This window comes from Oryzias latipes, chromosome 5 (assembly GCF_002234675.1).
Source record: "Oryzias latipes chromosome 5, ASM223467v1".
In the NCBI taxonomy this organism is placed as follows: Eukaryota; Metazoa; Chordata; class Actinopteri; order Beloniformes; family Adrianichthyidae; genus Oryzias; species Oryzias latipes.
The window spans coordinates 32,342,645-32,356,910 of record NC_019863.2 but is presented as its reverse complement, the minus strand read 5'-3'; the positions used below and the strand labels follow the sequence as shown (position 1 = coordinate 32,356,910).

Below are 14,266 nucleotides of genomic sequence, written 5' to 3'. Positions count from 1 at the left end.
AGCAGCTGTGTTCTGTCAGTATAACTGTATGGAGCAGAGTGCTGGAGAATGACACAGGACTTGAAAAAACTTTCAACCTTCCACACCAAAAATTTAAGGAGAATATTAAGAATTTTCTGCCCCCGAAAGATCTCCAATGAAGATCTATTCTTCCGCAGCAATCGAGAAGACATGTCATCAATTATCCTCAAAAGACGCTGGACATGGATTGGACATGTACTCGGGAGTGAAGACAACACAATAACAAAGACAGCGCTACATTGGACACCAGATGGAAAAAGAACAAGAGGACGGCCGAAGATCACCTGGCGCCGAACAGTAGAAGCTGAGCTGAAAGAATTTGGACACACCTGGGGAACCATCATCACCCTGGCCCGCGACCGTCAGAAGTGGAAAGATTTTGTTGCTGCCCTAAGCGTCTCAAGGCGTAAAAGGCAGTAAGAAAAAAGAATAGAGAAGAAACTCAGCACACATCTACAAAAAGTTAAACACATTTTAAAGCTTTTTCAAGCTACTGGTAGCTTGAAAATTCTGCTGCATTTGATAATGGCCTGAATACTCTGTCCACAATATGTAATCTATGATACATATTAGTATTTTTTTATACATGTGCACTAGCTAAAATAACGTATTTCAGGGAATGTGTTCATATAAATAAACAGGAGGCGAAACAATTATTTTTTAATATTTTACATTGTGAAACACAAATCACAAGCAAATCATGGGCCAAATAACAATTTTGAGCATTAAGCAAACTATATGATACATTTAGTACTTTCTTAACCCAAGCCCAATTCATGACAGTCATAACTGCCACATAACATAGGGTGGCAGTGGCTCAGGCGGTTGAGCAGGTCGAAGGGTCAGCAGTTCGATCCCCGCTCCTCCTAGCCAGTTTCCAGCTCATCGAGAGAATTCCAAAAGTCTGCAAAGCAGTAATCAAAGCAGAAAGCGCCACATTAACGTGCAGAAAGCGCCACATTAACGTGCAGAAAGCGCCACATTAACGTGCAGAAAGCGTCACATTAACGTGCAGAAAGCGTCACATTAACGTGCAGAAAGCGCCACATTAACGTGCAGAAAGCGCCACATTAACGTGCAGGCTGCCATGTCTTGTCAATTTTATCTTTTGTCATGAATTGTTCACTTTTGGTCCATGTCTGTCACTTGTGTTGTCTCGTGTTGCACTTCCTGTTTTATTTTGAAACACTAACTCTCCTCTCGTTTCAGGCCTTGTTTCTTCCTCCCCTTGTCTGTTCCCCTACAGGTGGGACTGTGTAATCCTACCTGATTGTTTCCACCTGTGTTTCCCTTCCTCATGTCTTAAATAGTCCGAGTCTCCCTGTGCCAGTTCGTTTGGTTACATTCATGAGCCATAGCTAAAGCTTTTTCAGAGATTAAAACTGTGTTCATGTTTGAATCTGACGAAAGTCAAGTTTGCATAGTCAATGAAGCACTTCCGCCGTGTGACGCAGCTCTACGTTGGAGTCACGTGACCCTGGCGAGAAAAGCAGAAGTGACTTTTCTGCAGAGAGGAAACATTGAAACCTTCGCCTTCAGATTCCCCCAAACTCCTGGTCGGTGGGACAGCCTCCTCCTGCCTGCAGACGTGAGTTCTCCTCACCAATTAAACCGATCAGAATTCAAGAAGAGCAAAGAAGAATTAGAGAAGAGTCTGACTTCCTGTTTGAACTTTCAGACTGAGGCAAAATGGCCCCGGGGTTGGAGGAGGAACTAACCTGCCCCGTGTGCCGGGACATCTTTGAGGAGCCGGTGTTTCTGCCGTGCAGCCACAGCTTCTGCAGAGCCTGCCTGAAGAGATGGTGGAAGAAGAAGCAGGTCCTGAAGTGTCCCGTCTGCAACAACGCCTGTGGAAGTAAGCGTCCGCCCTGCAACCTGGCTCTGAAGAACGCATGTGAGGCCTTCTTGCTGGAGAGGGCGGAGCCAGAGCCCCTCTGTAGGCTTCACGCCGAGAGCCTCAAGCTCTTCTGCCTGGACCACCAGGAGCCCGTCTGCCTCATCTGCAGAGACTCGGACGCTCACAGGAACCACAGCTTCCGACCCGTCAGCGAGGCCGCTCTGGATCTCAGAGAGGAGCTGCGGAGGTCTCTGGAACCCTTACAGGACCGCCTGAAGCTCCTCCAGCAGGTCAAAGGTCACTTCGGCCACACAACAGAACATGTTCTGCTCCAGACCCGACAAGCTGAGACGCAGATGAAGAAGCAGTTCCAGGAGCTTCACCGGTTTCTGCAGGAAGAAGAGGATGCCAGGATTGATGCTCTGAGGGAGGAAGAGAGGCAGAAGGTTTGGGTGTTGAGTCACGAGACGGAGGCTCTGAGGAGGGAGATGGCAGCTCTTTCAGACGTGATCCAAGCTGCAGAGGAGCAGCTGAGAGCTGCAGACGCCTCATTCATCCGGAACCACAAGGCTGCAGTGGAAAGAGTGCAGCGCTGCCGCCTGCAGGACGTCCCGCGGCTGCTGTCAGGAGCTCTGATGGATGTGGCCAAACATGTGGGCAACCTGAGCTTCAGAGTCTGGACCAAGATGAAGGAGGTGGTGTCCTACAGACCGGTGATTCTGGATCCCAACACAGCCGAAGCGGGACTCCTCCTGTCTGAAGACCTGACCTCTGTGAGACACGGACCGAGGCAGGAGCTCCCCGAAAACCCAGAGCGCTTTGAATGCCACGGCATGGTTCTGGGCTCGCAGGGCTTCTGCTCGGGGGCCCACAGCTGGAGCGTGGAAGTGGGCGATAGCAGAGCCTGGTTAGTGGGCGTGGCCGCAGAGGGCTTCAGGAGGAAAGGAGCCCCTGACCCGTCGAGTGGGCTGTGGGCCGTGGCCTTCTCCAACGGCGAGTACGTCTCCATCTCCCCTACGGGTCCGTCTCCTCTTCATCCTGAGAGGAAGCTGAAGAGCGTCAGCGTTCATCTGGACTGGGGGAGAGGAAGACTGACCTTCACTGATGCAGAGACTCAAGCCCACATTCAGGAGTTCACACCCGGCCACACTGAGGCGCTGTTTCCGCTCTTCCACACCAGCAGTGACCTGCCGCTCAGGATTTCCCAGGCTCCTTCAGGGGAGGACGAGGACGAGGACTGTGTTGTTCGTCTTGATGATGAAATCTGAAATCTTTTACAAAGGAAACAGACGTCCAAACTTGTTTTTTCTTCTTTTTTCCCTTTTTGAGCCACCATGCATGTAAAAAACCTCATCCATCCAGACGTTTAGTGCTTCGTGTTCTCTGATCTGGATGAAACTTGTTAAAACTGTTGATCAAATCGTGTTTTCAGATTTTTAAAGCTTGTTGCCAAGAAAACCAAAAAAAGGAATTTCAAGTTTTCCTTCATCCTTTGAAACCCAAAATGGACATGTCAGTATTTTAGTAAAGGTTTTAGCAGAGATGGTTCCTGTCTTTCATGAAGTTCTGGGGCCTCAGATGAGAGAAAATGCAACACCTCCTCCCAAGGATCCGTTCTGACTTTCTTCTTCTGCTCTCGTCAACGTTCAAAACATTTCAGCTGTAAACTGTTAGACGGACTGTTTTGCTCTGAGAAAGGGAAAGGTTCCACAGATTCAAATGCTTTATTTCAGGCAATGAAAACAAAAAAGACAAATAAGCAAAAAAGAAAAATACATTAACATTATTAACAAACGTATCTAAATGATCAGAATCAGGTGTCCTCATCACCACGTAGACCACGTAAACTGATGGAGAGGGGTCAGAGGATGCTGAAGGTCAAAGAGGTCAACGACTTTCTGCAGTCATTTGCTGCAGAGCTCCACAGGTCATGTGACCTTCAGATTACAAGTCCAGCACGCAGAGAGCTTCATGGAACGGGTTTCCACGGCTGAGCAGCTGCATCCATCCACACATCACCAAGTGAACGCAAAGCGCTGATGCAGCGGTGCATAAAGACCTGGAGGACAGAGTCTGGTGTGGATAAACTGGACCTGACCGGCTCAGAGTCCTGACCTGAACCCCATGGAACCCCTTTGGGATGAATTAGAGTGGAGACTGAGATCCAGGCCTTCTCCACCAACATCAGAGTGTGACCTCACCAATGACCTTCTGGAAGAACGGTCCACAACTCCTAGAAACACTCCTCAACCTGGTGGACAGCCTTCCAGAAGAGTTGAAGCTGGAAAAGCTGCAGAAGGTGGACGGCAGGATTGAACTCTATGGGTTAGGAATGGGACGGTCCTTCAGTTCAGATGTGAGTCACGGCAGGAGAGACAATACTTTAGGTAATATAGTGATATAATGTGGGGGCGGCTGTGGTGCAGTGGAACAGTGGTCGACCTCTGATCGGAAATCTGCAGGTATGATTCCAACCTTTTATCAAAGTGTCCTTGGGCAAGAACCCCACCCTGCCCCTGGCGGCCGTAGGTTGGCGCTAGTGTCTGTGGGGGAGTGGGACTGTGACTGCAAAGCCAATCATTTCCATTGTTCCATTCAAAAATGTCAACTTTCATAGTTTCAGGCGCCTCTGTTTATTTGATTTCAAGTATTTATTTATTCATTTCTCCTACATTGGGGCTCATACGAACCACAAAAACAGGATTTCAGAAAATTAGAAATCATTATTTACTTCTCAGTTTTTGCAGACAGAGATTCTGATCACAGCAAATCCATCAAAATAAAGTATTTTCAAAACGACATGTCCATCTTCAGTGGTTGGAGTGAAACCCCTTTGCCGTAATACCTGCAATCAGCCTGTGGCTTTGCATGGCAGCGATGGAAGCCCATGTGATGCTTGCCGCCATGACTTCCTCCTCCCACATGGCCGGTAGATGGCGCTGTTGTTACATTCATTAAAAAGTGATCATTAAAGCTAAATTATGTAAGCCAAAGGGAAAACACAATGAACGTTCATACAAAATAATAATACAAACTTTTTTCCAAATAGCAAATATCTGGCAGCTTGTTTTGGTGACAGAACATTTCAATAAATGTCATCTGACGTCTCAGCAGCACAGAAACCATTAACTGCACAATTTTCCATTTTATTTGAAGGAAATAACCAAAAGAAACTACAGAAGGGGTTTAAAAACAAAATAAATCAGAGGAACCTATGAGAATAAATGAATGGATAAATAAAGTCTGTATGAGTTTAATTCACAATTGCCTCAAACGATGGAATCTGCAAAGAATAAAACTGCTTTTATAGCCAAACACTGTCATGTGCTTCTTGAAAACTTTACAGTTTTACTTCAGAAATCTTTTTAGGTTTGAAGTTTTGTGTCTGTTTTGTTTAAAAGTGAAAACGTCATGAGATCTGGAGGGAATTTGAATAATTTGGTCTTTTTCACAAAGTACTTCGTCATCAATATATAAAAAAAGGCTAAATGTGTATTTATTTTAAAAAGGACAGGATATCTATATAGAAAATATCCATAATCATAACGTCAACGTTAGAAAAATAGTTATACTTTAAAATTAGAAATTTGAAGGAGAATTTTAAATAGTCCAGACTGTGTGTCATATTTATTGAAATAAGAAAATTGAAAACATTTACAGTCTTTCTGCCTTTTTGTTTAATTTCTGCTCTATTTTTGAAACATTCATCCACGTTTTCCAGTACTCTAAGCTCCTAAATGTCTAATTTTTTTCTGTGACACTGACCAAGTCCTTCCCTCCAAATAAAAAGTTTAACCACAAACTTAAGCTGAATTGTCACCAAATGACTGTTTTATAAATCACGGTCTCCATGGAATCCACACTGCTGTGGTTGGATGTGGCATGTGATTCAGCAAAACATACCAAACAAGAGCATGTGCCACAGTATGGGTTGCCATGGTAACCACCTGAGGGCAAGGCTGCTGTGGCTGTGACTCAGCTTGTTGCTGGGTAAATCAGCAAAATAGTCTGGAGAAAGAACTCCTCCATGAGGCTGTCACGGTTTTTGATGAGACGATTCAGAAAAATGTCCCATTGATGGGTCAGACACTCGAGTCTTCCTGCTGCTTTCATCACCACTCTGAAGAATGAAAGGATACAGAAAATGTGTCTTTGAAATGCTGTTAGAAGAAAGACTGATCTTTTACAGAGCAGCGCTTCTAACTTCCTCTGAAGTTGTGATTTAATACATTCATTTACAGGATAAGAACAGGCTTAAACCACAAAGTCTGTAGATTCCAACCAACAATTTAATAAAGTTCTGCCCCAGCGTCAGTTCTGACACTAAAAGAATTACGACAGAGTTGGCAAATAAACGTCTTTACAAGCATGTGCAAGATAAAATTTTATTTGAGAATAACATCTTCACATTTCACCTGCAAAAGTTGCAGTTTTTTCTACACATGTGCAAAAGAATTTGGACTAAAAAGGGAAAACATTAAGGCTCTTTGCCCTAACAGGCTTAATTATTGACTTTTTAAAAAACGCTTGTCCCACAAGAAATTTGACCAAATTCCCGCCAACGTTCATTCCTCTGTAGTTTGATGATCTATGAATCCAACTTAAACCATTTCATACGTTTTATCTATCTATCTATCTATCTATCTATCTATCTATCTATCTATCTATCTATCTATCTATCTATCTATCTATCTATCTATCTATCTATCTATCTATCTATCTATCTATCTATCTATCTATCTATCTATCTATCTATCCATCCATCCATCCATCCATCCATCCATCCATCCATCCATCCATCCATTTCCGGATTGGAAGTTTTATTTTGAAGGCTACAGCCGGAAGTTCTTTGCGTCACCACTTTGGCGGTCTTGTCGCGCGGCTCGGGACCTCACGGGACAGTCCTTCTGGAGTAACCGCTGGAAATCGGCGGCGTTTGTCGTCCAAACTCTGCGAGAAACGGAGTCAAAACTGTCGGATACCCCTCTGCTGACCCACCGGGGGTCTGCCGCCGGAGCCGGGCTCCAGATACGACCTTCATCCGTTCGTGTGGGATTGTATCGATCACGGAGCGCGCGTGCGTGTCCCCGTTTGGACGCACGCACAGTTACAGGTTGTTAGCGAAGTTGACCTAGCTAGCGGAGTTAGCAAGCAGCGAAAACCATTTCTGTCTTCATTGGCTTCAGAAGTAGGTTTGAAAAAAATCTGCCAGGCGGTTTCCAGACAGGAGCAGCTGCTCCGGTCACAATGTGGTGTTTTTCGGGACGTTTATCGAGCTGGCCGGCTGGAAGCATCGGCTGACTGCAGCCGGACGCTCGTCGGACGGATCATCGACTCTCCGGTGTTTGTTTTCTTTTCGGCTAAAGAAGCGGACTCTGCCCTCGAGCCGTCGAAGCCCTCCTTTAGTCTACCAAACACAGGAGGGCCATATTCTATAACAGAAAACCCGCCTGGAAGTTGTTTTTTCCCTTCCTTTTTGGGGGGAGGTTCAAAAGTTTTCGTGTTGGGAGGTTGAGGATTTTTCCGAGCCTGTGGAAAAATGGATGCGGGCATAGAGAAGGAATGCAGCGCCCTGGGAGGGCTCTTCCAGCTCATCATGAACGACATGAAGGTAAAATCATTTCACGTCTGCTCGGAAACCCTGCTTCTCACTTTTACTCACAATCCTTCAGTTCTTCTGATTATCTTCAGGAAATTCACTTGAATCAAAGCTGATGTCATGTTCATCATCATGGCTGTTCTAAAATGCAAGAAATTCAATTTCCGTTCAACTTCATTGACCCCGAGGGGCAATTCTTCTTATTATTATCAAGTTCGAATAATAATTTTCTTATAAATGTAATATTTCAGTCATTTTAATTCTACCTTTTGTTTGTATTGGATTAAAAGTTTTGCTATGAGTTTTTTGTATCCCAACATAATTGGTAAAAAAAAAATCAATCCAAATAGGATCTGATTATCTTCAACCAAATCCAATCATTTTGATCCTAAAATAAACCACTAAAGTAATTTGGTGGCGATTTAATCCTAATCTTAATCTCCTATTTGTCACTTTGACTCATAGGAGTCTGATAAATATTTGAGAAAACAGTTTCATGAAATGTAAACAAAGACGGGAACATTTATTAAGAATGGCTCGCATATGTGGACGTGAACGCTGGTGCCGGGGATTGGGTAAAAACTGAGCTGAATGTGGAAGTGGGCCATCCGAGGGGCTAAAGGGCCGGATGGGGGTGGTACTACCAGCTGTGTTCTCTTTGATGTTTGGCAAGCGTTTGCCCTTTGCTGTCTGTCTGTCAGTGTTTCTCCGTGTTCGGTCCTCAGCGGCGCCTCTTTAAAGTCACCCCCCCTTTTTGACCATAAGACAGAGGCCATGGCGCTGCCTGACACATGAAGCCTCTCCGTGGCAGACGGATTTTTCTGCTCACATGTTCCTGTTCCCCCACATAAACAGACGGCGGCGGTTTATGAAAGGGACCCAGTGATGCTTCACTACACCAACATTCATCTTATTCCGTTGACAAAACTTCCCCTTTGTGGGGTTTTCATGTTATACCATGTGCTACCTGATGTCATTCTTCATGATAGAAACTGATGATAGATCAGGTATTGCTTGATTACTTTTATATTTCTGGGAATAAATTAGATGTTTGAAATCATAGGAATATTTGGATTCAAAGACCTTTGTCATTAAGGGTGGGATGTTAGCTGTGACGAAAGACCCAAAAACACTCTTTCCACTTGTAGCACTTGTAGCATTTTGCTCGGGATGGAGGACATATTTGAAAGAATTTAGGATTAAAATGGGGTTTTATTGAAATTGTGAAGGATCAAGAGCGGATGAAAACCCGCAGCAACTGTCATGGGTGGGGCCAAAGTCTCCCTTCTCCACCACTATTCCAGATCAACCACTTGCAGACAAATGGATCCACGCAAGTCCTCGCTTTCTTTGTCTGAGCTGGAATCTGGATCAAAACTGTACAGCCGGATAGCTCCGATAACGCTACACCAATGTTAGCTTGGTCTTGCAAGGAGCTGTAAGCTAATGGGAGACCGGGTAAACAAAGGAATGCTGGGATTTTAAAGTAGGCCAACTTCCGCACCAACAGTCCTGCCCACAACCCAGAGGCAAATTTCTAATGAGCTACTGCTGATGTGCCTTTAAAAAATTCCACAGGATATCCGATTTTGCTTGAAACTGCATAATCATAAGACCACTGGGAAGGATCTTACAATAGATAAAAATATAGTTGGAGTAGGAATTCAAATAAAAACAATTTGGATGCAAACAAAAGATAAATAAACCTTTTACATGAAAGCAATGAGCACTGACGGCTGAAAAATGGTTTAATAAAGGTAGCTGTTGACCGTTACACAGCTTGACTCCTTTTTGTTTGTTCATTTATGTGAGGCAGACCAGCTCAACCACAGATCTCCTTCATATGACTGTTGGTCCTCCTTTAGCCACAGCTTTCATATGCAGCGGGATGAACATGAACCTCAAGGATTGTTCTGTTTCAGCCTCCATGGTTTTGGCATTTTTCACATCTTTGTGAGAGTCTTTTTTTCTTTCGGGCCCTTGCCTCGGCGCTGCCTTCAGACGCCTCATAAGGGCCTCATAAAGAAGTGTTTTTTGGTTCATTGTAGAGCCTGATTAGCGTGGGTGATTGTTTGACAGGATTAAACTGGTAAGTCTTAGTTATAGCAAAGCTGTGCGTCATCCGTTTTCATGTTGTTGAGAACTGAATAAACCACAGGTGACGCTTCAGTCTAAATTCTTAAATATTGTGTAAGAGCAGATTGTCAGATGACTCACGGGAGTCGCATTAGCTTTGCTCTGCGTGTTTCTTTTAAAATAGTTTTTTTAGCACCTTTGAAAGCGTTTTTGTTTCGTTAGGAGTTATTCAAACTGATGTGCCTCCCCAACAGGGAACAAACCATTTTCTAAGTCATGTTGTTGTAAAGTCAGACACTTCAGGATCAGGGGAAAGGGGGGCATTCTCACAAGTCAGACGTTATTTGCATGCAACATGATGGAACATGCTGACATCCACTGACAAGAACACAGAGTAGCACGCGTGACTCACGGCTCACATCAGATAACAAAGAAGTGGGATGGATCTGGTGGATCCAGAGCTTGTGGCATCATTTCCTCACATTTTATCAATGTGGCACAGAATCAACGGGAACGCTTCTTGTTCTGAGAAGGTTGCACGCTTCTCACCCACGGAAGTCATCTGTAACTAAGCAGAGAGTCGCGGTTGGTGTGTGTACGTTTCTGCTGGAAAGCCTCGCCGTCATGGTTTGGCTCCACAGCCGTGATGACCTCCTGGTTGTGTTTGAGCCCCCAACGCGTGTGTGCGTGGGGAGTTTGGCAGAGCCGGGCTGTAACTGCTCTGCAGGTCATCCGGAGATCTGAAAATGATTTAAGATCCACCATGAAAGATACTTGGCTGTCAAAAGCATGGAGATACCAGAAGTCCATCAACATTTCAATCTTTTGCAAACACCAGGAGAAAGCAGCGGTGCAAACAATACTTCATTAGTCCAATAAAAAAGGTAGAAGTTTTATAGTATTCTAGTTAAATGAGCTGTCAGCTGTAACATGAATGCTGTATTTATCTTCACATAGTTTGATGTTTTTTCCAGTTTTCTTGGATTTCATCTTTTCATTCAAATAAATGTCTGTCAAGAGCTTCTTTGGATGCTTTGAGGCCAGCATTGTTCAATAGACTTTGGTCGAGACACAGCAGCATCTATAACCCCAAAGAGACAAATCTGTGCAGTTTTGAGCATTCAGTGAACTCAGTTATTACAGTTATTAGTTATACTAAAATACATCCCAGTTGGGAGGAAAATGTATCTGGAGTTGGTTTGTTGGACATGTGAGTTTTCTGGGAGACGCCGTCAGCTCAATGATTCCCGTCTCAGCTTCAGGAGCCACATGATGAGGCATCGACCTTCTCCATCTCTGCTGTCACTAAGTCCTGCCTGACATGCTGGCTTAGGCACTTTCCTGCATGTCTCCCTTTTTCTCACAATCTCTCGTCCTTCTTGTTTTTTATCTTCCTGCTTTGCTCCTCACATCCACAGCCTCATGCAGTGATGTTGTCATCTTCTCTATTGGAATAAAGTTTAGACCGGAGGTGTCAGATCCCATTCCTCGGGAGCCAGTGTCCTGTTTTCTTTAGATCCAGCAGTGTGACCCTCCAGGACCGGGAATTGGACACCCTAGTTAACAGCAAATGTGGCTTACCTGGCCAGAAGAATGAAAGTATATGTGCCGAGCACATGGAGAGCCGCTTAAAGTTAGAGTTGTTGTGTGGATGAAAAAACAAACGGTCTCACGTTTCTGCTGTTACTGAAAGAGTTTCTGCAAAATCTGAGAAAATGACACTAAATAGACAATCCTTTCTCTAATCCTTTGTGTTTCTAAGAACCAGCTGGTGTGTGCGTGTGTGTGTGTGTGTGTGTGTGTGTGCGCGCGCATCATGCATGTGGGGTCATGGGTTTGCACTTCAGTGTTGCATGTGTGTTGGTTTGTGTTCTCTGTCCTGAGCTCCATACTCAAGGTGAACGTAAATGAAGCAGAGGCTGTGTGTGGAATAGTAATTAGGTTTCCACAGAGAAACATGCCATTTCTACATGGATTGTATTCATTTATGTGTAAAATCATCTGTATTTGTAAAATCTTGGCAGTTTTCACGAGGCGTGTGACCTAAGCACAGTCTGTCAGTACGACAGTTATCATCATGCAAACTCACGTTGGTGATATACTTTATACTTCCTGAAATGAAAGCTGTGTGTGTTTGGGGTGGGGTGACTTCAAAGAGCATTACTCCTGCAGGTAAATAGGCGACCTCAGGTGAATGTGGGTGTGGACACACACTGAATCAGCAAAGTGTACTGATGAAGTGTTAATTTGACAAAAAAACACAGTGCCACACACACAGTGGATATTTCCACATTACAATCGGTGTGTAGTTTTGTCATTGGTTGGATGCCATAAAGTAATCATTGTTTTTCTGTTTCTCTTTCTTTATTACAGTGTCTTCCACCATTTTTTTGCCACTTAACTCCTCCTACAATGTTTCTGCTATTTTAACTCTTCAACTATTCAAATGTTCAGCTCTTTCAGCTTTTTCCAGCTCTGACTTTTTGGTCCTTCAAATCCTTGAACTTTTCCAGATATTCCAGGATTACCGGTTAGATGTCCTGTCCACAGTACCTGCTTGGTGGCGTAATGGCATTTAATATGAGCTGTGGTGCACAACTTTTCTAGTTCGATACCAGTCGCCTGCATTATTCCCAAAAGATCTTTTTTGTTATTTTACTGTTTTCACTTTACTTTTGGTCAACTTTGATTCTTTCTTTCTTTCTTTTTTGCCAATTATTTCCTTTTAAGTTTCATTTTTATTCAGCAATATAGCATCAAGCCTGCATTTTCTTCTGGAAATGCAGCTCCTTGTAGTTTTTGTTTGTTGTTAATGAAGGAAGGCGTTTGAGGAAATGCAGGACGGTCACATGAGACGTGTTAGGAAGAAGACCTAAAGAAAGAGGGAAGTGGGTGATGGGAACGGGAAAGACTGGTGACAGGAAGAGGAGGGGGGGTGAATGTTTAATGCAAGAAGATATGAGGTTGGAGATCTCCTCAGGAAATGCTAAAAAGTTAAAAAACGTAGAAACGTCTTGATGCTTCTTCCTAAATTAAGCCGTCACGCAAAGGAAAAAGGAAACTCAAGCATGTAGGTCCAGATGCTCTGTCAACTTACACAAGAAATGTTCATTAATTGCACCACCTACCCCAACTTTTGAACCGTTTTTATGATTAACGGAATTCCAGTGGATTTTGACATTGAGAAAAGTGACACTGTAAAGTACTGAAGTGCTAACACGGTGTAAATCAGCTGGTTCTCTCACAGAGAGAAGCAGCTTTGCTTTTTTAACTTTTCTAACTTTACTCGGGCAGGGCGATTGAAAGACGTGAAAGATGTGAAAACGGCAGCAAACAAAGAGGACCTACTTCTGCGAGGCTGAAAAAAATAGCTTTTTCTGTCAATCTGCTCCCCTTCAGTAAATCTGTCCTTGTTTTCTCAGCAGGTTTGAATCTTTACAGTTGGTTCAGACGACAGGTGACTGACTGAAACCCGTCTTCTCAGTACAAACGACTCATTTGTGACGGAAAATCAAACATTTCATAGACTGCGAGAAAACGGCAAAAGCAGAGAGCAAAGATTGAGTAGAAATCAAAACAGGAGTTCCTTAAGAAAGTCAGGTGTTTTTATCGGATGTCTTCATTATGTTGTGACTTCCTCTCTGTTTGCATTATTGTAACAATAATTTATAAAATCACAGCTATAGTTTTCCCTTGTAAAATAATGGAATCATTTGGTTGGTAGATGTTTTTTTAATCTATCAGCCAACTTGTCTGGTGAGTCAGAAATGATATATTGGTCCCTGGTTGGACCTTCAAACTCGGAGCATCAAACCAATCGGTTTCAAGGCTGTTGGTCCCAGAAATGATCTGCCGAGTCATTCTAGTATTTCTCTTTATGAGATGCTCAGGCTAGCGGTAGCTCCCAAAACATCTGCTGCTTAGTTCTGCATCATTTTTTCAGCTTGCATGTTGTTGAACTTTGTGTTAGGGTCAGTTTCCAAAGGATATGGTAAAATATATTATTCCATCATGTAATTTTTGTTAAAGAAAGCAAAAACAGGGAGAAAAAAACGATTACAATCAAATTTGGGATGAAAAAAATCGTAGATTTAATTTTTTTGACCATGTCGCCCGCTCTGAACTTTACTAAAGTTGCATACCGGTGACGGCGCAAAGCCTAAATGGAAAGCCGCTTTTCTCAGTGTCAGAATCAGCTGATTCATGCTGATCCCGTAAACGGCTAAAGAGTTAGCATATGGCAAAGAGCGTCTTTGAGGTTAAAGGGTTTGGACTGTACTCCTGCCTTTGTTTTATTATTTTTGTCATTCAGTTACCCCCCCCCCCCCCCCCCCATTCATTTATAAAGGTAGTTACCCCAAATAGCTGAACAAAGGCTGCCAGTGTCAGGACCTTCAAGGCATTCATAGATGTTGGTCACCTAACGACACAGTGGTGGTTCTGAAACTGACATCACCCACAGGATTCTGAAGGGCAAATATTCCGGTCAGAGACACACAGAAGGTTGATGGATGGATCTATGGCTACTGCCATAAAGAAACATATGCTTAAAGACAATGTAGTGCACAAACTTTGCAAAAAGAAACTATGAGAAAGTTGGTTGTGCGTTTAACACGTCTCTTTTGAATACAACATTTTTCTTGTTAGATTATTCAAAAATACTTCACAAGTTGTTTTTCTCTTAAATAAAATATGTTTACGGCATTTAAACAAAGCCATGTGCTGGAGTTTGT

The 14,266-nt window shown here is 43.5% G+C and overlaps 2 protein-coding genes across 2 annotated transcripts in view; both read left to right on the top strand.

Annotated features, from left to right (window-relative positions):
- Window positions 1-738: 738 nt before the first annotated feature.
- Window positions 739-4,657, top strand: LOC101168454 (nuclear factor 7, ovary-like). The gene is made up of 2 exons (XM_004069344.4): window positions 739-1,609; window positions 1,700-4,657. The coding sequence occupies exon 2, from the start codon at window positions 1,711-1,713 to the stop codon at window positions 3,124-3,126; it is 1,416 nt and encodes a 471-aa protein (XP_004069392.1). The 5' UTR covers window positions 739-1,609; window positions 1,700-1,710; the 3' UTR covers window positions 3,127-4,657.
- A 2,004-nt stretch (window positions 4,658-6,661) lies between these two features.
- The window catches only part of LOC101168203 (MTSS1-like protein), a gene marked incomplete in the record, with an annotated part of 42,874 nt that continues 35,269 nt past the window's right edge, over window positions 6,662-14,266 (top strand). Inside the window, 1 exon segment of the mRNA XM_023954672.1 lies at window positions 6,662-7,469. Within this exon segment, the coding sequence (XP_023810440.1) occupies window positions 7,398-7,469 (72 nt within the window).